This window comes from Dendropsophus ebraccatus, chromosome 14 (genome assembly GCF_027789765.1).
Source record: "Dendropsophus ebraccatus isolate aDenEbr1 chromosome 14, aDenEbr1.pat, whole genome shotgun sequence".
NCBI classification, from domain to species: Eukaryota; Metazoa; Chordata; class Amphibia; order Anura; family Hylidae; genus Dendropsophus; species Dendropsophus ebraccatus.
This window is the reverse complement of record NC_091467.1, coordinates 28,381,360-28,407,451: the sequence shown is the minus strand read 5'-3', so window position 1 is coordinate 28,407,451 and position 26,092 is coordinate 28,381,360. Positions and strand designations below refer to the sequence as shown.

The following is a 26,092-nucleotide window of genomic DNA, read 5'->3' as shown; positions in this document are numbered from 1 at the left end:
GATTGCTAGAATGAGCCCGAAGAAGCACATGGCTGGGTGCTCCACTCCCCAGCTTTTTGCTATATTCAACTCATTGTAAAGGATGGGCTCCATAGACCTAATATAGAATGTGTCTTCCTGCAATGAGCTGGGGAGTGAAGCACTCAGCTGTGCTCTTCTCCCATCTCTGCCGAATGATTGCTGGAGGTCTGGACACCTAGATCAATGACAGGATAGCTTTCACTTGTAGCTTGTGGTGGGTTCAACATATCTGATCCCTGTTTAACCCAGCATCTGCCAATGGGGGACAATCAGGATGCCTCCACACATTATATATGGGCATCTCACCAAGATGACATCCAATACTGGGCAGCTTTATCCTCTTGTAAGCTGCCATAATACAATCATATAAACAGCCGGACACTGATAAGGTTTATTATTATCAATCAAACAAACGTTCATGAAAACCTTTGCTGGGTTGTAGGAACAGATATGAGAGTGTGTGAGCCGGCGTGTCATCTACAAGTCAGGAGGAGGAGGGAGATCATCCAAGGAAGAGAAGCTCTCTATAATAGCTGTAAAATAAAAAAAAATATAGGTTTTATTATTATTGAACCTGAATAAATTGTGTAAAACAGTCCTCCATTGCAACTATTCATTGGCAAGTTATTTATGACAGTATTATGTACAGTATTCTATATAACAGAAATATATTCTTATTTATTTATGGAGCACCATTAATTCCAGAGCGCTATTCAAGCGATAGGAGTAGCAAACAGGAACAATACAAGATCAGAACACATTACATGAAGGCAAATGGCAGACTGGTACATGGGGAAGAGGACCCTGCCCGCGAGGGCTTACAATCTATAAGGTACGGGGAGAGACAGGAGGTAAAGTGCAGCCTGTCAAGTGTGATGCAGAATTATTATAGGTTGTAGCCTATAATAGAGATGGGTTTTCAGGTTACTTTTGAAGGACTTGATGGTGGATGAGAGCCGGATGTGTCGGGGTAGCGAGTTTCAGAGTATGGGGGAGGCTCGGGCAAAGTCTTGGAGGTGGTTGTGGTCCAGGTGGGAGATAATGAGAGCATGTACAAGCAGTTTGGTACAGTCAGGGGTGAGAAAAGGTTGGATTCTGGAAATGTTTTCGAGGTGAAGGCGGCAGGAGGTGGTCAGGGCCTGAATATGGGGTTTAAAGGACAGGGCAGAGTCAAAGGTGACCCCGAGGCAGCGGACTTGGGGGACAGGGGACAGAGAGCAGCCATTGATAGTGATTGACAGGTTAGAAGGCGGGGTGAAGCGAGGTGGGGAAAGATGATTAGTTCTGTTTTGTCCATGTTGAGTTTTAGAAAGCGAGAGGAGAAGAAGGAAGATATGGCCAATAGACTCTCTGGACTCCTGGATAGCAAAAAGGTGACATCCCAACCAGAGAGGTAGATCTGGGTGTCATCGGTGTAGAGGTGGTACCTGAAGCCGTGGGATTCTATGATATGACCAAGGCCAGAGGTATAGATGGAGAAGAGGCCCAAGTACAGAGCCTTGGGGAACACCAACAGTGAGGGGACGTGGAGACACTGTTGGTACTATATGGCAGTATTATGTATGCTGTATATAGCAGTAATGTGTTGGTACTATATGGCAGTATTATGCACGCTGTCTATAGCAGTATTATGTAAGAACTACGTATATGTCAGTATTATCTATGCTGTATATAGTAGTAATATGTTGGCACTATATGGCAATATTATGCTGTCTTTAGCAGTATTATGTAAGTACTATATGTCAGTATTATCTATGATGTATATGACAGTAAGAAGTTGGTACTATATGGCAGCATTCTGTATGCTGTATATGGGAGTAATATGTTGGTACTATATGACAGTATTATGTGTGCTGTATATTGCTATATTATTTTTGTACTATATAACACTACTATGTAGAACATGCTATATATATATAGCAGTATTATTTTAAAATAACAGCTTTTAGAACTTCTTTGTTGCCCGCATGTTATCCTCAACGACAATAAAAGTGAACTTTGTGCTTTATTCCTGGTTGTGCATTATTCTGTACACAGCATTTTCTCCTACCTGTTTCTAGTACCTGGTAATGCCCTATGGTGCCCTCCACTACCTCCGCAGACTATTCCCCACTTTGGTAAATACATGAGGAGGACGCGCTCTAATAAGGTATTAGACAAGTCTGAGCCAGATAACCTCATTATTGTAAACCAGGAATGATGTAGAAGGAAGTAGGTGATAAGTAGTGATAATCTCTAACAAGTCAACGTACAAGGTTTCTTTTTATGGAAAAAAAAAGAGAAGCATGACTCAGGCTTCCTACATGTCTCTGCATTCCTGCTATTGTGCAGAGGTGAGGATTGACCCCACCCCCACCCCTTACACAAGACTCTGAACCTGGTGACATTCACTATTCTCTATAGAAGAATAAAGCAGACGATCAGCACTGCGGAGCCTGTAATAACTATATGGACGCAGTGCCTTTAAGGCTATGTTCACACTGTGTATGAGTCCGGCCGTAGTGCGAACCGCGAATATACGCACGTAGTTTTGAGGTTGATGCGTTCGCTTGAAAGTATACGATATACGCCCGCACAGTGCACACTACGTATGAGCTTACGGCCAGATCGTATGCGGCGCCGTGAAAAATGAACAAGACCATTGTTTGAGGATGGAAATGTTCCAACTCACGGCCGTGGATTTCCATGCGGTCCCGTACGCAGTACTTATTTCAGCCAAATTGAACTTGATTTTTCGATCCAAAAGGTTCTGTGAGTTTTATTGGGCTGGGCGAAGATTTCCAAGTAAATGACCTGCCTCAGATCGCTTCGAAACAAGCTAGGGAAGCATAACTGTACTACGGGCGTATGTTCGCGGTGCGTACGCATCCGGCCGCATGTCGATTTTTCCCACGCCCGTAGTTTCAGCCGCACATGTACGGCGGCGTACGAAATTGCGTCCGGACTCATACGCAGTGTGAACATAGCCTTAATCTGCATGTAAGACGCTTGTGGACCCTCTTCTTGACACAAATCATCCTGTGGATATACCATACTTGTCTGTGATAGTTATACCCCTTTACATGAAATAAACATACTCATCTGCACTGGAATTAGGGGGGAAAAAAACACTAAATTTGTCCCTACCATTCCCATGTTCCCCAACAGAACTGCTATGATGATGTCACATACATTGTTCACATGACAGCCAATCACTGGCCTTGGTAGTCATGTGCCATACATGCAGGAAGACACAAGCGATGTGATGGCGAGGTTCTGGCGAAGAGAACGGTTACAAAGAGCGTCTCTCTCTGGAGGTAGTAAAATAAAGTAGGGCATTACCAGGTACTAGGGACAAAAAAGGGAAAATGCTGTGTACAAATCATGACAAAACCAGGACTAGAAGAAGGGAGAAGGCCTTACTAATCACATTCTCTTCTCAACTCTGCACAAGTTTATGGGACTGTCTTGTAAGTTTATGGGACTGTCTTGTAAGTTTATGGGACTGTCTTGTATCACAAGCACATGTGATTTGTCAACGTCTGAACATTCAGACCTTGACCATGTGAATGTTTTTTTTAAAGGGAAAGGAACACTTTAAAAAAAAAAAAGTTTTGATCTGTCCGGGTCTGAGTGTTCATACCCGTACCGATTGGATGAACGAGCAGGGAGAGGACTGTGCTGCAACATGTCCACTCTCCGCTCTCCGAGACCGACTTTTTTCTAACTCAGAGAGTGGAGAGAACACTCTGTAGAGCGGTCCTCTCCCTCCTCTTTCTCCCGATCGGTACAGATATGAACACTCAGACCCGGACCGATCAAAACTTTTGACATGTCAAAAGTTTTTTAGTAATGACAGTGACACTTTAAATTAGTAGTCTGGCTTCTGATGTTTTTTTTTTTTTTTTTTAATTGCAGGGGCACGGGGGAAATTAACATAGGGTACTTAAGACCCTATTATGTGGGCCTATCTGGAGCAAGCGAGTGCATCATGCATGTCGGCTGATCGTTGCTCTTTACCAGGAGCTATTACCACCAATGTCATGACCCAGCTGATGGACTGGCTGCTCAGCCAGTCAGTGACTGGGGAGGGATGCCACTTCCACCATCTGGGATGGGCATTTTTCCCTGAGCTGTGATGATGTCACAAAAATGCCTTCCGGTGGGGGTCCTAGGGCCGGTCAGGTGGCATGGGGGAGGTAAGCAATGCTTCATTTTTACTGTCTCCCCTGCCCCTGCCACCTGTCAAAAGTTAGCTAGGCCAGACTTCTCCTTTAATACTAAATAAAATAGCCAGCAGGTGGCGACAAAGGTCTACACTCCTGCTTCTCCTCACACAGTCATAGAATCACATGATTACTGATAGCGATAAGAGATCTAGAATATAGCGTGGAATTGCAACACAATGCCCTGCTTGCCAGGTAGACAAAGCTTTGTGTAAAGTGGGTGTGACAGGAGTTATGATAGAGGTACCGTAAATTGTAGCTAAAATGTACGCTAAAGTAGACCTGGTAGATTTCAGTAGCATGGCACTACTAATTTGTTAAATATTTTAGTCTGGATTAGAAAAAACACAGCAACTATCATGTAGAAACAGTGCCACCCCTTTCCTAATGTTGGGTGTGGTATTACAATTCAGCTCTACACACTTTAACACTAAGCTGGCTCCAGAACAGTACAGTAATGTTTTAGTGCGGCACTGCCGGTATAATGGGAGATGGGGAGCCGTAATACGTGTACCGGTGATGCCTGCATTAATTGACAACTTAGATCCTGTTTTCAAGTCTGAAAACGGGCTCTAAGAGGCTTTGAACATGTTACCCGGTGGTCTAGTGGTGATCGCCAGCATGTCAGTTCCAGATCCTCTTCTTATGTCCAGGCCGCAAGCCTCACACATCCGATTTTACCTCACAAAGATTTTTTTTCCCTCTCGCCATACATTTTAAGGTAAAATAAAAGGTGTCACTACAAAGTAAATTTAGTTTCGCAAACAATAAACCTTCATATCACTTTTTTTTAATGGAAGAAATGAATTTTAGAATGCGAAGAGCGAAAAACGAAAATGCAAAAATAAAAATCGCTGTGTCCCTTAAGGGTTAATGGAGCTGAGCTGGAGAACACACACCCAAACTGAGTAGAGACGTGGTACTTGCGGGAAGGGCAAAGTGGGAAGGGCAAAGCAGAGCACTTTTATATTAAAGAGGAACTCCCATTAAATAAAAAAAAATACAGGAAGGCGGGGGGGGGAGGGGGGGTGCGTGAACATATTAAAGAAAGTATACTTACCCTTCTGCATGCCTCAGTTGCACTGCTCTCACCTCTCTTGGATAGTCGTCGAAAGACATTTTCAGCCAGCTCCATACGTCAAGGCCCGGGACCTACTGCTGTAACGTCACAGCCCCACTGATGGATCACTCGCTCAGCCAGTTAATGACTGCCCACTAGAGATGAGCAAACCTCGAGCATGCTCGAGTCGATCCAAACCCGAACTTTCGGCATTTGATTAGTGGTGGCTGCTGAACTTGGATAAAGCCCTAAGGCTATGTGGAAAACATGGATATAGTCATTGGCTGTATCCATGTTTTCCAGACAACCTTAGAGCTTTATCCAAGTTCAGCAGCCCCAGCTAATCAAATACCGAACCTTCGGGTTCGGATTGACTCAAACCCGATACCCGGTTCGCTCATCTCTACTACCCACCCCAGTCACCGATTGGATAAGTGGGCAATCCGTCACTGGGGTACGTGACGTTCCAGTAGCAAAAGCTGTCTGTCCAGTATTGTTCAAGCAGCGCTACGGGGGCACGTGGATAGGTAAGTATACTTTCTTTATTATGTTCCACACCCTCCTGCCTTTCTGTATTTTTTATTTCATGGGACTTCTCCTTTAAGATAAATTTACCCGAAAGCACATTATACAATGATTCTGCATATGAAACTGGAGAACCCCTTTAATTGTAAGTTGTTGGGCTGCTGCTGGTTTTATATTGACATCTAGTGGTCTAAAAGCATATGGCAAGGATTGTATTTGAAATGTAGTATATCTAGCATATCTACTGTGCTTTACAGGGTCATGCATCATGTTACTATCTGTGGTAGTAAAGAAACACACAGTGACACAAGCATAGATGTCATATACAACATTGGCATCAACACCTGACTTACCGTTCTCCACTGTATATGGAGCAGGAGGTGGGGGGAGGTCATCAGTGGATAGTTGTGTACACCCTGGGAATATATGACCTGCAAACAAATATATAAGAATATATAGGATCAGGATACAGGGATAGCCATTACATCTGGTCTGCATGGCACTACATGGCATTTGGCTTCATCACCGCCCCGGGTCAGCTACTGGCTGGCTTCTTAGGGGAGGGTCCTCTTCAAGAAGAGCATATATAGTAATAATAAAATTGTAATAAAACTTGTTTCCTAGATACAGTATTGAATGGACCAACTTGAAGTTCCTAGGCCTCAAGGCAAATTCTGTAATAGGGCGCCCACCTACCATGTGCTATTGCTGGTGTCATTTATGTGGGTTTGGGTATGGCTATAGTGACCATGCAAGACAACTTTGCTCATGCCTATGTTACCCTGATTGATACTGCAGAAAAGCCCCATGTATCTGAATAGGGCTGGGCTCTAGTACCAGACATATCCACTACAGCAATGCAGTGAAGGGGGAGCAAGAGTCAGTCTCCTTATTCAGTAGGTTGGTAGGAGTCTCATATCAGATTTGTATTATAAGGGTTGCGCCTCCTACAACACTTATGCCCTATCCACAGAATAGGATGGAATGGGTGGAAAACACAGAAGCTATGCAAATCTTTCCATAAGAATTTTGCCCTGTCAGTTCCACTCCCGATTTTGGCTGAAAAAAGACTGACGGAAATACTATGTGTGAACATAGCCCACTACTGCAATGAAATTCCAACATGTGTGAACGTAGCCTAAAACGCATATTAACCTCCTGATCTTGGGAAACTAGGGAGGTAATGGGATGTTATAAAGAGAGCTGGATGAAAGCTTTAACAAAGTACCATTTTCTGAAGACTTTTCTTCGTTGTCAATGGCCGGTGGCGGTGGCAAACATTCATCAATGCTGTCTAAGGATTTACTGCTGGACATATGAATGCCTAGGAAAAGAGGAAATAGTTATATAGCAATAGGTTCTACAAGTCAAATGAGGAAGCCACAGGAACATGACTACCGCCATCTAGTGTTAAAACTGATAACTGCATGCATGTTTGGAGGTATCAAAACTAATTTGTATGTCTTTTTTTCTCAGGAGCATTGCATACAACTATGGCAGTTTGGCGGCTACCTCATTTGTTAACATGGTGCTTGTCTATGAAATGGGACTCAATAGGTGGCCCCCAATTACTGGGAAAGCTGCCATAACAGAAGCGGCCATAAAGTTGGCAAACACCTTTTACGTCTCATATATAGTGTTGGGTATAGTAATCAGTAAATCCTGTTATATAAAATTTCTCCACAAGATGGTGCCATACTACCGGAAAAGAACTATGCTGCACGTATGGAGCGTAAATGAACAGCTTCTATGAGATTCTGTCGCTCAGGGATTATTCAGGGATGCAGTGGCGGACATATCACTTGTGCAGCCTGTTCAATTGCACAGGGGTCCAGACCAACAGAGGGGACCGCCAGGCCCATGAGTGGGCAACATGGGGAAGGAAGCACATGAGTAGGCAGCACGGGGAGGAAGGAAGGCAGATGGGAATGGGATAGATTGTGACTAGAGTTCACCTGCTGCATGGGAGGGAGCTGGGGGACGGGGATGATCGCAATACATATACTTCTGCATAGACTTCTACTTCTATACTTCTACATATACTGCGCCCCCTTCTGGTTTGCTTATGGGGGGGGGGGGGTTCAGGCAAATCTTTTGCACAGTCTGCGTCCGCCCCTGCAGGGATGCCTTCCAGTTGGAAGTTTTTAATGAAAGAGAGTTGCACAACTACCTTCTGTGATAGGAGCGGGAAGCCAAAGTGATCCATTCACCTCAGACTCTGGAAGAGGAGGAGGAGGAAGGTTGCTGCACAGTGGGGTATGTGTGTCAGGAAGGTAGAAGCCTAAACGTTGAAGAAAGTAAAAGGCACGGAATAAATATAGATGGAATATGTAACAGAAAAGCAACATCTGCAAGAGCTTGGGGCATGGCACTAGTCACTGCAGCACAACTGTCCTCCTCCACACCCTGCAACCAATCCTATCCTGCTGTCCTATGGCTGCTGCTGGTTGGGCCACCCTGTCTTGTATGTCAAAAGATGTAATGTAGGGCCATTTGGAGAAAATAAAGTTCTTCCAAGTCAATGTGCAGGACTGATCAACAATTACCGGAAACCTTTAGAAATGTGATACTGAATTGCTTTCCTCAATAAATGAATGACCAAGTGTGATATATTTGACTCATTTGTTTCATGTGATTCTCTTTCACATCTGTTAAATGATTTTTGGTAAAATTTATGCAGAAATATAGGAAATTCTAAAGGGTTCACAAACTTTTAAGCACTGCTGTATTGTCTAAGCGCCCCCGCCTCTCTCTCACATAGTTTACTATCACTTCAATGTGGTGACAGCGAAGCATTGTTTCTGCATGAAATGTTTCTAGAGCCGCATGGTCACACATGCACCAGCCCTGACAGATTCACATGTGGTAAAGAAAAGGTCCCATGATAACTGGGAGTAACCAAACACCAGCTTCACGCATTAACAACTGACTGCATATACAATAAAACCGTGACTGTTTCTGTTATATACAATATCAGGCTTCTTGGCCTTGGTACAATGTCGTGTTAACTCTTTCCTTTAAATTCCACACAGTTTATAGGGTCTGGTCTGCTCTGGATGAAACATGGACGTGATGATTAGAAGTAAAAGTATACAAGACATTGGCTACGTGTGGCTGCTGACTAGTGTATAACAATGTGCTGGGGGAGAGGGAAATAAAGCTGCTTAGGGCTGATCTCACGTAATAATATGACTTTGCCTGAATTTATAAAAATGATCCACTGTGAATCCACACTCCTTCATTTCCTTTATAATAGTTATAGACATCATGAGCTACCCCCCCCGACACTTCTACATGTTTTATAGATCATAAATAAACTCCAACAGATATCAGACACATTCACTCACCTGTCTCTAAGGGTTGTTGCATCTCAAAGGCTGAAGGAGGCGGAGGTGGGGGCAAAGGTAAGTCGCCATTCATTGTAGAAGGATCAGGGATGCCCCAAATTGTTGTATCTGGAATGCTGTAGTAATACGGAAAATAGCCATATCATAATTCTTCCAGCTATTAATGGAGCAATAAGTGGGGGTACAGGAAAGGTCATATAGAGTAATAGGAGGAGATATAGGGGAAGTTATATGGAGTAACAGGAGAAGATATAGGGGAGGTTATATGGAGTAATAGGAGGAGATATAGGGGAGGTTATATGGAGTAATAGGAGGAGATATAGGAGGGTATATGGAGTAATAGGAGGAGATATAGGGGGGGTATATGGAGTAATAGAAGGAGATATAGGGGAGGATATATGGAGTAATAGGAGAAGATATAGGGAGGTTATATGGAGTAATAGGAGGAGATATAGGAGAGGATATGTGGAGTAATAGGAGTGGATATAGGGGAGGGTATATGGAGTAATAGGAGGGGATATAGGAGGGTATATGGAGTAATAGGAGGAGATATAGGAGAGGATATATGGAGTAATAGGAGGAGATATAGGGGGGTTATATGGAGTAATAGGAGGAGATATAGGGGAGTTATATGGAGTAATAGGAGGAGATATAGGGGGTTATATGGAGTAATAGGAGGAGATATAGGAGAGGATATATGGAGTAATAGGAGGAGATATAGGGGAGGGTATATGGAGTAATAGGAGGAGATATAGGGAGGTTATATGGAGTAATAGGGGAGGTTATATGGAGTAATAGGAGGAGATATAGGAGGGTATATGGAGTAATAGGAGGAGATATAGGAGAGGATATGTGGAGTAATAGGAGGGGATATAGGGGAGGGTATATGGAGTAATAGGAGGGGATATAGGAGGGTATATGGAGTAATAGGAGGAGATATAGGAGAGGATATATGGAGTAATAGGAGGAGATATAGGGGGGTTATATGGAGTAATAGGAGGAGATATAGGGGAGTTATATGGAGTAATAGGAGGAGATATAGGGGGTTATATGGAGTAATAGGAGGAGATATAGGGGGTTATATGGAGTAATAGGAGGAGATATAGGGGGTTATATGGAGTAATAGGAGGAGATATAGGGGAGGTTATATGGAGTAATAGGAGGAGATATAGGGGGGGTATATGGAGTAATAGGAGGAGATATAGGGGAGGATATATGGAGTAATAGGAGAAGATATAGGGAGGTTATATGGAGTAATAGGAGGAGATATAGGAGAGGATATGTGGAGTAATAGGAGGGGATATAGGGGAGGGTATATGGAGTAATAGGAGGGGATATAGGAGGGTATATGGAGTAATAGGAGGAGATATAGGAGAAGATATATGGAGTAATAGGAGGAGATATAGGGGGGTTATATGGAGTAATAGGAGGAGATATAGGGGAGTTATATGGAGTAATAGGAGGAGATATAGGAGAGGATATATGGAGTAATAGGAGGAGATATAGGGGAGGATATGTGGAGTAATAGGAGGGGATATAGGGGAGGGTATATGGAGTAATAGGAGGAGATATAGGGAGGTTATATGGAGTAATAGGGGAGGTTATATGGAGTAATAGGAGGAGATATAGGAGGGTATATGGAGTAATAGGAGGAGATATAGGGGAGGTTATATGGAGTAATAGGAGGAGATATAGGAGAGGATATGTGGAGTAATAGGAGGGAATATAGGGGAGGGTATACGGAGTAATAGGAGGGGATATAGGGGAGGTTATATGGAGTAATAGGAGGAGATATAGGGGGTTATATGGAGTAATAGGAGGAGATATAGGAGAGGATATATGGAGTAATAGGAGGAGATATAGGGGGTTATATGGAGTAATAGGAGGAGATATAGGAGAGGATATATGGAGTAATAGGAGGAGATATAGGGGAGGGTATATGGAGTAATAGGAGGAGATATAGGGAGGTTATATGGAGTAATAGGAGGAGATATAAGGGAGGGTATATGGAGTAATAGGAGGAGATATAGGGGGGTTATATGGAGTAATAGGAGGAGATATAGGGGAGGTTATATGGAGTAATAGGAGGAGATATAGGGGGGTTATATGGAGTAATAGGAGGAGATATAGGGGAGGATATATGGAGTAATAGGAGATATAGGGGAAGGTTATATGGAGTAATAGGAGGAGATATAGGGAGGTTATATGGAGTAATAGAGGAGATATAGGGAGGGTATATAGGGGAGGTTATATGGAGTAATAGGAGGAGATATAGGGGGTTATATGGAGTAATAGGAGGAGATATAGGGGAGGTTATATGGAGTAATAGGAGGTGATATAGGGAGGTTATATGGAGTAATAGGAGATATAGGGGAGGTTATATGGAGTAATAGGAGGAGATATAGGGGGTTATATGGAGTAATAGGAGGAGATATAGGGGGTTATATGGAGTAATAGGAGGAGATATAGGGGAGGTTATATGGAGTAATAGGAGGAGATATAGGAGGTATATGGAGTAATAGTAGGAGATATAATATTCTCGGCTCTATGCTTTAGGGGTATGGTCTAGTCTTTTACAGGTATAATACAGATAAACACATTACAACTAAGATTCTGTATATAGGGTCTTTTTACACTTAAAGAAGCAGTTCACCAAAAACTTTTATTGCCCCCCCCCCGCCCCGGTCGCGCTGCGCCGTTCAAATATCGTGCACGCTCACATCCGCCTCTGCTGTGACTCCTCTTCTCTGTCCTGACATTATACGCCAGATCTCACACACTTCCATGCATTCTCTATGGAAGCGCGTGGCTTCCGGTGTTCAATTACAAGGCAGAGAAGAGGAGTCACTGCAGAGGTTGAAGTGAGCACGCGCCGGCTTTGAATTACCCTGCGGAACCGGAACGACACCGATCAGCTGTGGTGAGTGTATGTGTCAGTGGCTACCAAGGTGGGTGGGGGCTGGAGTGCAATAAAGGTTTTTTGGGAACTGCTTCTTTAATCATCCCTGGCAGTCCGTAGACACAAACGAGCACTGATCAGCGAGATTGGCACTTGTTTGCAATGCCTTTACCAGTCACTGCATCATTCGTGCGGCCATTTAAATGTATTGCTATCAGCCTCACATCTTCTGTTTACACAGGGAGATGTGCGGCCGATAGCGATATATTTTACCCTCTTACAAAAAAGATGCAGACATTTTCCCATTCCCTGGCTGATGGCTGACACCTTTACATGGGCCGGTTATTTGCTGAAGGATTGCATCTAGCAACTCTCCTTGCCTATAATTTATATTTTCTATATTAAACCATCTCTCTCTTACTTACATTGGACATGGAACCTTTGGTGTTGGGATGATTGGGGGGGACACCGGCTCTCTAGATCGACTTCTCCTGTAAAATAAGTAACACTAAATCGTGTTTGTTACCTTTTCCCTTATCAATCACATCGTAGCACTGATACAATAGTTCAATAGAAATGCTCATAGTTATTCCATTGTCCATTCTATCATTTTAGCCGTATACTGTTGCATAAAAAGTGATGCCAGCTCTAATACTGACCATATGATTGTGCCAGCAACAAATCAGTGTCTGTCAAACAGTCTTAGCTTTAGTAGTGCCCATTCTTAGGGCAAGCCATAGTAGTGCCCAACCCAACATACTCTCAGCTATCATGCCTATAAGTAATGGCACTCAGTCTTCCTACTGGTTCTCTGCTGTGACTAACAGGAATAGTGATTGAGGTCATCCCCGCGGTATTATGCTGCCCATAAACGCATTGCTGTAGCTGCTGTTGTCAGATGCTCCTCCCATTGCATACACAACATCGGGGTATAGTCCTCTAAAGCTGCTACCCTGCATAATATTTACATGTTATTAATATTACTACGGTATAATACATACATACTGTTCAATATACTGTATATACCCCCCTGCCTTTACCATACTGTACTTACCCCAGTGTCTGGCCCATGGTTTTCGTACTTATCTTGCGTGACATGGTTCCAGTTTTAGATAACTGTAAGTCAGAATCCTAAGATATTGGAAATATATAAGATATCACCATAAAGATCAAGGATCTTCTGTTACCAACAATTGACAATCCTTTTATGAAGTGGGAATGGTGGCATAAAGTAGCACTGTGGACGTCCCATTCTGGCCCATTCTCCCCTATTTAGCCCTTGGGGGTTACTCTGAAAGGAAAACCCCTCAACATGGTCATTGCCTATGACTCCAAGACACAACTCCATGTCTCATGTCTAGTCTTTCGGTTAGGTCATTCTGGGCAGCAGCTTCATTGTAGTTCTCTGCTTCTCTCCTAAATGAATGGGGCTTTATACACAACATGATCAACTATAATACCACTCTCATAAACAATAACTAGATCTATTTGGGGGTGAATGGGACTGGGATGCAATACCACACTCAACTGGTTGACTTTAGACCAAAGGAAAAGGCATGAGAATAACCCCTTCTGGTGTTGGTGGAGTCGGCACTGACAGCAATGATGTCATGGATTCTGCTGAGATCCTCCTGTCAGCAGAAACTGCTGGAAACCAGAAGAAGGAGGAAATGCTCTGACAATAAATGATGTGTGTGCACATAACAGACATGATACAGTGTACAGCATAGCACTTATACTGGATATTAGGTGGGACAAGCTCTCCTGAGGCCCAATGCAAGGTTTATTTATATATATATATATATATATATATATATATATATATATATATATATATACCCATTGAGTCATGCACCACACAGGACCTTTAAAGGTGTCCTGAGGTATCTGGCACCAGGACATTAACAACAGATCAAAAAGTTTAAAAAATTTAAAAAAGTTATCAAAGACTAGAAAAAGCAAAGCTATATTCTTGCAAAAACAATGCCAGTGTCCCCAGGCTGTGTGTGGTATTACAATTCAGCTCCATTCACTTCAATGGAACAGAGCTGCAAAAGCACATCCAAACTGAGGACAAGAAGAACACTGTTTCTGGAAGAAAGCAGCCATGTTCTTCTAAGCCTGGACAACCCCTTTAAGTCCTGTAAGTTTGCATCAGGAGTACATATTGAACTCTTTATTATGATCATCAAACTATTCCTAGTCTATTAGTGGTGTGACACATAGGGGGAGATTTATCAAACTAGTGTAAAGTAGATTTGGCTCTGTTGCCCCTAGCAACCAATCAGATTCTACCTTTCATTTTTTCATGGAATCTGTGAGGAATGAAAGGTGAAATCTGATTGGTTGCAACTGGGGCAACTAAGACAATTCTACTTTATTACCAGTTTAATCTCCCCCATAGACTACTATTAATTGTGCCCCCCCCCCATAATAGTGGTGTCCTAGTGGTCGCTTACGTGGACCCTTTAAGATATGATTTTTCCCTAGGTGCCATTTATGAATCCCCCGATGTCTTGGAGATCTGGCTCTAAGAGTCACTGCTGGGAAAAGTTTTCTTTCACAGTTTTGTTTCTTTATAACCACTTCTCATTTTCGCTATTACTCAATGCTCTTGTAGCAGTCTGGATGTCGCCTCACTGTACAGCTGACACTACAGTAATATCAAGGCAGCTGCCAATGATAGACGGAAGTATTATTTTATTACACGGTTCAGATCTTTTTGTGGAGACATTTTTTTTTTTTCTGAAACCGCACTGGTGTTTGTCAGACATAAACGGTGTTTGTATATGGGTATATATCATACAAGCCAGCTATTGGCTGCTGCAGTCATGTGATGCATGTTTACATTCAACCCCCCCCCAAGGGCTTGCAGAACGGTAGAAGTCTTACCAGGATCCCATGACCTGTATTATCAAGAGAAGTGAAGTTAAGGGGTATTCTAGTATAGGCGGGCAAAGGTCTGCTCTGTCCATTTTGGATTTTCTGAGAATGATGAAATTTCTTGGCTGTCGTCAGCTTCCCAATCTTCTGTCGGGCAACCTTTTCCACATGGATGTCTAGTAACTGTAGAAATAAAGAATTAGTCCTCTTTATTACTGTACCCTTCCCCATTTTAAACTAAATGATTTTCAGTTTATCATTGTTCTATACTTGTAGTAATTGAATGGAAACCACTTGCTGAGGCCACCATCTTAAGCTCTTTGTCATGTTCCTCATTCCTGTCAGGATGTCCGTATTGTGGCACTGTGACTAGGATATCTTGCCACCATGAAAGGGTGTGTACCCTGGTTAGGTAGGTGGTACATGTCACAGTAACATCCACATGACACCAGGGTACAAGGTCTCCAGCAAAACATTGTCCATCACACTGCCCCCGCCATCTTGTCTTCTTCCTGTCGTGTATCCTGGTGCCATCTCTTCCCCAGGTAAGTCACATGGCCAATCATAGGATGTAAAAGAAAACATGATCCATCAGACCAAGCTGCTTCATCAATTGCCCCATGGTCCAGTTTTGCTTTTCCTCTCTTTGGTAAGATCAGACCAGACAGGCTAACCTTCACTCCACACATTAGAGAGCCTTGGACTCGCAAGTGCCAGTTACTGGTTCATTGGTTGCTCTTCCTTGATAAGTAATGACTAGTGTCGAGAGCACTAATTGTTCGGCATTTGACCCCCATGGATGCAGAGGTTGGATGTCACCCTAGGAAGTCCTGAAAAACATGTATACAGCCATAGGCTGTTCGGTCTTTCTGTTCAACACTATACTGACCACTGACCACAGTGCAAAATTTGCCGTTGAGGACTTGAAAGTTCACTTGCTTTCTTTATTACCACACAATTAATGTTCTTCTCACCAGTCTGTTTTTTTTTTTTGCTAATGTTATATTTGATCTGTGTATGCATTAGTAAATAAAGATATTTCCATAATTCCTAAATTTGACAGAATTTGTTGTAGCATCATACACTAGTTTTTTTTTTATAGAGGACTGACCTGAGAGACATATCGGACTCTTGCCTCCTCCTTCTGCAGCATCAGGCTCTGCACCTCCAACATGTCCGACACATGGCGGGCAGCAACTCCTACCTGACAAGCCACACTGGCCAGTGTCTGAGTGACCAGGGACATTGTGCCCTCCAGGGCTTTACGCTTGTCAGGAGCCTGGAAAGAAAGTATGGAGGCAACGTAAGGTTTGTGTTTCCGGATATTTCTACAAGAAAATATAATACAGTTTCATAAAGAGAATAAGAACACTATAGGTAACTGGTTGGGAGGGGAAAGCTGTGTTAGGTCCTGTTGGGGGTTTGAGAGGGAATTCCTAGCCCTGGTTGGCTAGAAGATAGCTTCACTGGAACTGGCTTCTCTGTAGGCCTGTAGTTAGGCCTCAGGTGTGGCCCAGTAGAGCAATGGGCTGTGCTTGGTAGATAGTGGGCGGGGTAAACTAAGAGCCCTATTACACACACACCAATTTATCTGACAGATTTTTGAAGCCAAAGCCAGGAACAGACTATAAACAGAGAACAGGTCATAAAGGAAAGACTGAGATTCCTGCCTTTGGCATAAAAAATCTGTCAGATAAATCTGTGTGTGTAACAGGGGCCCTAACCCTCGTAGTTGTGTTCGGAGGAGACCAAGAAGGCCAACTGGCACCAGTAGCGAAAGACAACCTACTGGGCAGTATTTTGATAGAAATCTATTTAGAAGTCAGAGCCCTTAAGGTCAGGATGTAACAATGCTGAATTTTTGCAGGACTGCACACTTCACCTTTAGCAGTCACCTTTTTTGGTTCTATCAATGGCTCCCAGTTCTCAGATACACAAAGGACTTACGGTAGGGCGGAATAGGGTGACCAGTCAGCAGTCGCATGAGAAAATCCTACAAGCAAGTTTCAATGTCGGGTGCAATAATATAAAATGGCAACCCACCATTACATAGCAGAAATAGACTGCACAATGGCTTAAAACGACTCTGTACCCACAATCTGACCCCCCAAACCACTTGTACCTTCAGATAGCTGCTTTTAATCCAAGATCTGTCCTGGGGTCCGTTCGGCAGGTGATGCTGTTATTGTCATAAAAACAACTTTTAATCCTGCAGCGCTGTGTCTAACAGCCGGAGCTTACATTTGTATATGCATTAGGCTGGCACACCCTCTCTGTCCTTCCTCTCCACCCTCCTCATCATTAGGAATGCTCCAGGAAGATTGCTTTCTATTCCCCACCTGTGTGTATAATGAACATGGGCTGGATCGTTAATACATCTGTGCAAAGCTCAAACAGCAGTAAATATTCCTGGATCATTCCTAATGATGAGGAGGGTGGGGAGGAAGGACGGAGAGGTGGTGCCAGCCTTATGCATATACAAATGAACGCCCCAGCCATTAGACACAGCGCTGCAGGATTAAAAGTTGTTTTTATGACAATAACAGATCTTGGATTAAAAGCAGCTATCCGAAGGTACAAGTGGTTTGGGGGGGGGGGGGGGCAGATTGTGGGTACAGAGTCGCTTTAAATGTAGTAAATACAAAAGACAGATTACATGGTGGGAGCTCTCCTGCCATGTGTAACCCAGGGTTTGATAGAATGGGAAAATAGCCAGATGGATGGCGGAAAGTGAGAAATGGGTATCGACATGTGTGAAGTAACGAAGGCCAGGGGGATGCTCCTGTGAAGAAAACAAGGACCTGAAACTAATGAAAGGGCCAAGTATTGTGAATGTAACTAATATCCTTTAGTGCGGGGATGCGGAACCTTCGGCCCTTCCAGGCATGATGGGAATTGTAGTTTTGCAACAGCCGGGGGGCTGAAGGTTCCCCATCCCTGCTTTAGGGCCTCAATTGTCTATAACTATCATGACTGCAGTGCTACTAAATAGGAAACAATGCAACATGCCAGAACTATATTGACTGCCTTAAGGGGAATCACACAAGACAGCAAGACCCACATTTCAGATCAACATGGTAAAACACTGTGATCAGCCTCTTGCCATTAGTTGTATAGATATTTACACAATGAATGATGACAGCACAAGACAGGTGGTTCCGGCCCTTGTAAAAGCAGATAATGGAGTTGCATGTTAATACTGTGTTAGTAGCCGTCACGTCTAATAGACGTCTTAACGGTATACATAGAGTATGCTAAACCTAGGGATTATTGACCTCTATATACAATAATGGTGCATAGGATGGTGGATTAATATATCTAATACCATATTTATGTATATTCCTCGAAATCTTCCCTTTCAGGGCCATTTGCTATACGCTAAGCTCATATTGATCTTTTACACTGACACATTAAATACAAATATAGAACAAAGCCTAATATTCTGGATTAAAGCTACCTAGTAACTGGAGCGAATAAAGGAGTCCTGAAGAAGACTATTACTATTGCCTAAATCAATGTCGTCCTACTTGTAGTCAAGTGAAGATAGTGCTCTTTGTTACATAGCAAAAACATGTCATACAAAAAGTAATCTACTAGCAGAGAATAACATTTCCTGATATTAAACACCATTCTGTGATAATTCATGACAACTGTGGCACATTGTAATTGTTTGATACATCATTCATAAATTTTCATAAAAGTTGGGTTCTTCTGCAAAATGTACTTTTGATGACTGTTTAAATGGTATCTCATATGGTAGCCTCCTTGAAGTAGTTTGTCATTTACACCATCTCAGCTGTCAACACTGGGGAAACTGGGGCTCAACCTCAAATCATTCCATAAGTTCTTTAAGACATTTTCAGTAAAACCATCAAATTTTAAATAGTCTCATTAAAGTGATAAAAAACATAGAGCGATACAACAATATACTTGTGTTACGTGCAATCTTTATTCAAGCAATGTTTTCTAGACAGATAAAGAGTTGTTGGTGTCTGGCCGAAACGTTGCTGTCCTCCTGTTTCTCATCACCTCGTTGTTGTGATTTGGACTATACCCATACCTGTACAACTACTCCTATAAGTGCTGTTCATCTGTGAATTTTAAAAAAAATTCAGCCCCCCTCGGCCAACCTTGGTTTCATCCAAGGAGTCAGAGCCTTTCTGTTGTCCTCCTACCTCCATGTAGTTCTTATCGCAGTAGTCAGCAATGTTCTGCAGGTTGTGGTAGCTGTCCCTCAAGGCTTGCCTTGCTGTAGACACCTCTCTGTAGATTTCTTCCATTTCATGCCTTGGTGTAGAGACATCTGGCTTCTGATTCAGTAAGTCAGCCATTCTGCCGCTGTAGCATAGCTCCTTTAAAGCATCTTAACAGGGAGTCTTAGAGCAGCAGACGGTGCTTCTGGGACACTTCCTCACATGAAACCACAATGTGCTGTGTCGCCTACGAGACAGTCGCTATATATGTCAGGCCCTTCTGTCGTTGCTTCATGCTCTTTTTTTTTTTACTTGTTCACTGAGCAAAATTTTTTGTTTTTTTTTCTTTTGCAACAGAGCTATAGACAGCATTTAACTACTGCTCACATTGATGAATGCAGAATTAAAAGGAAAAAACCTCCACACCCATAAGAACAAAGTGTGATATTGTGCGGCAACCATTTCTTGGTTCTCGTGCGAGTTTTCCCACAGACAGCATGCTACAGAACAACGTTCCCCGTACTGTGGCTTTCCAGCTGTTGCATAGCTATAACCCAATTCATGGGCTAGAGATATAAGCAGCACACTGAGAATTCAGAATGAATCAGGTGGCGGCAGACAAGTTCTTTACCAGGAACTGATCTTATATAGATACTTAAGGGAGAAAAAAATGAACCAAAGTTTATTCCATCATGGCAAAAGCCACAGCAAGTGTTCAGCACACAAAGTACATGTTGTTTCAGTGATATCACATAATCCTATAACCCCAATACTAGATAGCCGGGGGGTTGGGAACACAGATATAGAGTCAACATCTGTGTTGAAGGCTCTTCTGGGTGCCTCCATCTTTTTGTCAAAAATACCAATCAAAATAGCAAAGTATGTAAAATTATGGACACCATATCAGAAGTCATTGGGGTCTGTTAGATGTTATTGGTGCCTGGTGTGCAATGGGTGGACCAGCGCCATTTTTTTCCTGGTTTTGCGCTAAGGGCATAGGACAGTCGAAAATACAACACTGGTTTGAATCCAAGTGTAGATTGTAGGTAGAAAAAACTGGAACTTTTCTACCCAAAACCTATAACATAGTTTTGGATAAGTAGCTCTACACCACCTTTAATCCTCTGCTATAGGATTCAGACCTTAAGATGTTAATATTAATATTCAGAATACCTAGAATCTCCTACAATACTGTACATAGAGAAGGTCCTCAAAGTTTCTCCTACTGGTTCTGGTCTATGACATCTCACTCCGTGGTCCTTGGGCAGCAAGATCCAGCATTTTTTTTATCTCCCTCCTGTACCTAGTAGAACAGAAGGGTAGTTTAACCCTCCGTAACTAATGTCATGATGCCAATGGAGAAGAAGAAGCTTGTCTAGGTTCACACCACAGGTTGGAGGGGTGCTCCATTCCTCCTTACCTTAGTCCATATGAGCTACAACATTTGGCCAATAAATCATGTTCATCAGCTCCTGACAATATTGTAATCACACAGAAATATTATAAAATCTCAATCGGGAATCTGTCCATCACAACAATTGCACATGGAGCCATTATTTCTCTTCGGCCCAGTTCTTTGTAGTTAAAGGAAAAGAGAGACAATAATACTAAGCAGAGTATACGGGCTCTAGCTTGTTTAATGAGCAGAGATTGAGCCGGGATACGATTAATTGTAATGAATAAAAGGATACAAAGCCTCCTGTGATCCTCTGATGTCCATATAATATAGATCAGTGGCATTCTAGTATGTATGATAACCATATATATTTACTGAACACCTCTCTGGTTGTGCCAAACGTCAATAATATTTTCTTTATCTGACACATAGATGTATACACTGTATATCCCCACAGAGCTGTAAGCAGGTTAGATGCTAAGCCCTTTATCAGATTAGGATTAAAGGGGATCTTCCATCTGTGGTCCGCCATAGTGCAGGACTGAGAGGGATGAGACAGGAGAGGAGGTAGCAGGGCCTGGCTCAGCATCCCCTCTACATAAAGACATACGCATTATTCCCATTCATTTAGATGGGCAGCAACCATGCCAACTTCTGAGTGGCGTTTGTGAGTTCTTCACCTGGAGGGTATCACAGAGCTCATATTACAGGCTACTACACCAATATCACAGTCTGGGACTGTATATTTGGAAGACTCATATAGAGGTATAAGATGGCCCAGGACATGACAGAGAAAGATCTTTTGAAGATGGAGGTGGAGCAGTTACGGAAGGAGATCAAAACAGAAAGAGTGCTGGTAATATAGGGAATTTCTTCCATCAACACTGTTCTCTGACTGGATGTATTCATATCAATGTAAAGGCTGTGTGTTTATGTAGATGTTGACTTTATAATGCTCTTTTCTATTTTTATATGTTTACTTCTGTTATGTCACTTTCAATAGTTCTATGTTTGTTGTGTAGTATATTATCTTGTGTGTTCTCTTATCTAGTTGTCTATCTATCTATCTATCTATCTATCTATCTATCTATCTATCTATCGATCTATCTATCATCTATCTATCTTTCTATATAAATGTGGGTGTTTTAAGTCCCCTTCTATAGTTTTTTTTTTGTAGGTACATGCTCTCTTTTCTCTTTTTCTGTTATTTTATATGTTTCGGTGGATGTTCACTTTTCTTGTTGTTTATTCATTTTGTATAATAGTGTTTACTATTTTGTAGCTGGATATTCTTTTGTGTTATAGGTCCTCTTGTGCGAGTGTATGCTTTGTAGGGTTACCTTCTCTTGTGTAGTTGTACCTTTTTTGTATTATACTCTTTAACAGAATAACCACTAAGGTTTTAGGTTGTGTTATTTTTTGTGAAGTCATATATACTCCTGTGATATGTCATTTTGTGTAGTTGTGCCTTTTTTTCTTGTACTATGTTCTCTTTTCCAATTTTAAGTTCCCTTCTGTTATGTTATTGTGTGCATTTGTGCCTCTTATAATGTTAAAGGGGTTATCCAGCGCTACAAATACATGGCCACTTTCCCCCTCTCCTGTCTCCAGATTGGGTGGGGTTTTGAAATTCAGTTCCATTGAAGTAAATGGAGCTTAATTGCAAACCACACCTGAACTGGAGACAACAGTAGGGGGAAAAGTGGCCATGTTTTTGTAGCGCTGGATAACCCCTTTAAGAACGTTTATGTAATGGAATAGTTTCTAGCTTAGTTTTTTGTGTAGTTGTCTGTTATCTTGTGCTGTGTTATTTTGTATAGTTATATGTTCTCTTTTCTGGTTGTATAGTTACATGCGTTTTGTGTTGCCTTTTTTATAGTTGTATGTTCTCCTATTGTTGTATAGGTGTTTGTTTTAATTTTTTGAGGAGGATGTTTTCTTGGATAGTTATATATTCTCTTATATATGTTCTCTTTGATAGCTGTGGGTTTTTATATGTGCATGGAATGGGCTAACTCTGAACACAGCCTTCAATACTTGAGACTTCAACCAGATACCTTAAAGGGGTTGTCCAGGGAACAGAAGCTGAAGCCTTCTGTTCCCCGGTGCTAATTTCCTGAGATTCCACGTCTCGGAAGTAAAAGCCTTGTACAGGGGCAAGGCTACGTCCTGATTATTGTGTGCAGGCAAAACTACACCTTTACCCAATGTCAAACAGCTTAGAGAGACTCTTAGAGGTGGTATCGGAATAGACAAGGTTGTATTAATACCACAACTCTATCTATTCTCATGTGTTTCAAATTAAATGGAAAAAATAATAATATTAAAAATTGACATGGAATTTGTTGATTTCCCATTAAAGGATAGTAAAACTATGGTGAATTGGAGATGTGACACCTACCAGCCTCCACCTTTTTTAACCCATACATCTGAGTATAGCAAATAGTTCTATTATGTGGGGGTAGCTATTGGGGGGGATGAATAGCAGTCTCACTAAAGCCCTTGTACCTGAGGGGGTCTAAAGCCACCTCTGCCACATAAGAAGACATCAGTCTGATCTACTACCAAGTTTCCATTATGTTCTATAGCCATGGCCTACACTGAATTTTCCAGATGAGAATTGATCTGACTGTTGTTGACTATAGGCTGTATAAGGAAGTCACTAAGTCATTTAGGAACTTAAGATACTTCCTACTTTTGTGTTCCTCAATTTCCCCCCTTCGATTTTCAAAAATAATTTATTACTTGATTTTGCTCATTTCTTGTATAATAAAATCTCCTAAATTTTACAATTGCGACACTACTGTAGACACTGGGGATTGGGTCAGCACTAGAGATGAGCGAACCTGGAGCATGCTTGAGTCGATCCGAACCCGAACTTTCAGCATTTGATTAGCGGTGGCTGCTGAAGTTGGATAAAGCCCTAAGGCTATTTGGAAAACATGGATATAGTCATTGGCTGTATCCACGTTTTCCAGACAACCTTAGAGCTTTATCCAAGTTCAGCAGCCCCCGCTAATCAAATGCCAATTGTTCGGGTTCGGATCAACTCGAACCCAGTTCACTCATCTCTAGTCAACACCTGTCTCATTGTCATTAATGGGTATAATTACAATAACAGAAGAGACTATTAAGGTGGAGGCATAGTATAATGAATTAATGGATGGTAGAGACAGCTCCTGCTCCCTGGCTCCCCTCCCAGCACAATGACCTCATTACATTTTACATAGCATGATCAAAGCATAGTAATTATTAATAGTAAATTAATAGGAATAGGCAACTTCAAGTCCTATGCATGGTGGATGTTCCAGTTGAGGCTTCATCCATTTGGCCCCCAATAGGCCTTAGCAGAATGCAAGTAAAGAACATCTGCTGATTCAATAAACCATAGCAATCTATTCCAGTATTGGAATTTCTTGGATACACGACTTTCTTTTTAAATATAAGTCCCATTTATGTCAAAAAGTCCTTTTGTGACTTCTGTAAGTCTCTGGTCCGGATGCTTGCATCTTTACAGGAGTTTCCTGTGCTCCACAAGATAATCCATCAATGGCTCATAGGTGGGGTGCCAACAACCAATACCCTTGATGATCAGCTGTTTGGCCAATTGCACTACACAGAGAATAGACCCAGAAGCCCTGCTCTATTTGGGAGTGGTGGCACAGGGCAACTTCGGCTCCTATTATCTCCAGTTAGAGAAGAGCTGCAGTAACATTGTGCTACCACTATACAATCAATGGCACAGGGCTTCTGGCCCTGTTTACCATATAGTATGGGAAACAAGATGATTGGCAGCACCCCACCGATCAATAATTGATGGCTTATCCTGTGGCCAATTCATGTGCACCGCCTAATAGGTCAGGAATGGTAGGGATCAGCTGGAGACATGATCTATATAAAAATCAATGAAGAAATTATTTTCTTTTTATTTCTTTGAAGGTCTCTAAATCTGCCCAGGAAATGAAGGCCTTTGTGGAATCTCTATCAACAGAAGATCCCTTGATTAAAGGTGTCCCGGAAGATAAAAACCCCTTTAAAGAGAAGGGCGGATGTTCTTTGTCCTGACATTGGCACTAAACCGGATTCCTGGAGCCATGCAATGAACTTCTCCCATGTTCCTAATGTAGTCCAGTCCTTAGAGTAAATCGTATTTGTAAGATTTTGGAAGTGAGGCTTCTCCTTTGGCTTGCAGAAGAAGATGATGGGATTTATAGTGGAAATGTCAAACCTAAATTAACTTACAATTGGATACTCTAAAATATCTGTAATAAAACAGACCAATATGTCATTATATCCGAGCTGTTTATTATATCTGGTGGAGTGGGTGAAGCAGGATCTAAGAGGGTGTGTATGACAGGGTCAAACCAGAATCATCAAAACACTATAAGGGTGCGTTCACACCTACAGGATCTGCAGCAGATCTGCAGCAGATTTGATGCTGTGTTCAGTTACTTGAATGAAATCTGCTGCGGATCCGCAGCAGAAAAAACGCTGCGGATCCGGTAAGTGTGAACGTCCCCTAAGAGGGTATTCCCATTATAGTCAACTGTGGATATGCCGTGGGATCCCACCTTTCCACCAACTTTCCCCTTAGGACCCATTCTGGGGATTGGTAGGGGTTCTGGAGATAGGCTATCTTCACCCTATGGCTGTACAAAATACTACCACAAGGGGTAATCCGGATGTTACCTCCTACCTGGCACAAAAAGTACACAACTGTGAAATAAAGTGAACATAGTCACTTATCAAATTTATTGTCATTGGGCCTGCCAAGCCGGATCCTTATTTATACCAATGACATAGTGTACTTAATAGGTGTGAACACAGCCTAAGTTCATCATTTACTGTTACCTGTAAATGAACACATTTTCTGAGGGCACAGGCCATGGCCTAATTTCTTAATCAGATATATAGAGAGACGACTCCATCTGTTCATAGATTAGACCGCTCAATATGGCGCAGACCACCCACATGGAACTATATGTATGTATACTCTCCCATACTGCAGACATAATCACATCACTTCCTACAATAATTGAGCACGCAACTGCAGTTTTGCAAGAATTTTCTATTTTCTATATCAAATAATGTTCTTATAGTCCTCTATAACCTCATCCAGTTTTGTGTATACAGCTCCCATGCGAAGTTATGCATTTCACACAATACTGAAGTGTCACTCGCTCCCTTGCGCTTTTCTACCTCTGGTTCTGTTGTTTATGTATGTCAGAGATGACATGATCTTTCTATTCCTCCATGTGTCACAGGGGGATTGCACAATCCCGGTCACTAATCACAGAGTTAAGACGGACTTCTCAGGCTAAGTCCTGATACCCTGATATTAAACTACAAGTCTTGAGTAATCTCATCGCAGCTTCTTAGCTTGGCTGCCACAGACTTTAAGATTTATGTCAATCACTGCAGATGTTCACTGTGACCTTATGACAATGACACAGACTATATGAGATGACGCTCTGTGTGTGTAGACACAAGTCATGGCCTATATATAACATCATGTCTAAAGATAAACCTAGCATATTGCAATTATAATGGAATATAGAATATT

The 26,092-nt window shown here is 42.2% G+C and overlaps 2 protein-coding genes across 2 annotated transcripts; one reads left to right on the top strand and one right to left on the bottom strand.

Annotated features, from left to right (window-relative positions):
- Positions 1-398: 398 nt before the first annotated feature.
- Positions 399-19,350, bottom strand: LOC138772934 (ABI gene family member 3-like). Its single transcript, XM_069953729.1, has 10 exons — positions 19,116-19,350; positions 16,052-16,219; positions 14,950-15,123; positions 13,112-13,188; positions 12,483-12,548; positions 9,159-9,274; positions 7,982-8,092; positions 7,040-7,135; positions 6,165-6,242; positions 399-554 (listed from the first exon to the last, which is right to left on the bottom strand). The coding sequence occupies exons 1-10, from the start codon at positions 19,269-19,271 to the stop codon at positions 499-501; spliced, it is 1,098 nt and encodes a 365-aa protein (XP_069809830.1). The 5' UTR covers positions 19,272-19,350; the 3' UTR covers positions 399-498.
- Positions 19,351-21,301: 1,951 nt separating this feature from the next.
- Positions 21,302-24,594, top strand: GNGT2 (G protein subunit gamma transducin 2). The gene is made up of 2 exons (XM_069953737.1): positions 21,302-21,385; positions 24,469-24,594. The coding sequence occupies exons 1-2, from the start codon at positions 21,302-21,304 to the stop codon at positions 24,592-24,594; spliced, it is 210 nt and encodes a 69-aa protein (XP_069809838.1).
- Positions 24,595-26,092: the final 1,498 nt, after the last annotated feature.

Excerpts from the sequence above, each read along its gene's own strand:
- GNGT2 (XM_069953737.1), top strand. The coding sequence starts at position 21,302 with ATGGCCCAGGACATGACAGAGAAAGATCTTTTGAAGATGGAGGTGGAG. Across the intron at positions 21,386-24,468 it reads TCAAAACAGAAAGAGTGCTG|GTCTCTAAATCTGCCCAGGA; the intron begins GTAATATAGGGA and ends ATTTCTTTGAAG.
- LOC138772934 (XM_069953729.1), bottom strand. The coding sequence starts at position 19,271 with ATGGCTGACTTACTGAATCAGAAGCCAGATGTCTCTACACCAAGGCAT. Across the intron at positions 15,124-16,051 it reads GAGTCCGATATGTCTCTCAG|TTACTAGACATCCATGTGGA; the intron begins GTCAGTCCTCTA and ends TTATTTCTACAG. Across the intron at positions 13,189-14,949 it reads ATACAGGTCATGGGATCCTG|GATTCTGACTTACAGTTATC; the intron begins GTAAGACTTCTA and ends CCAATATCTTAG.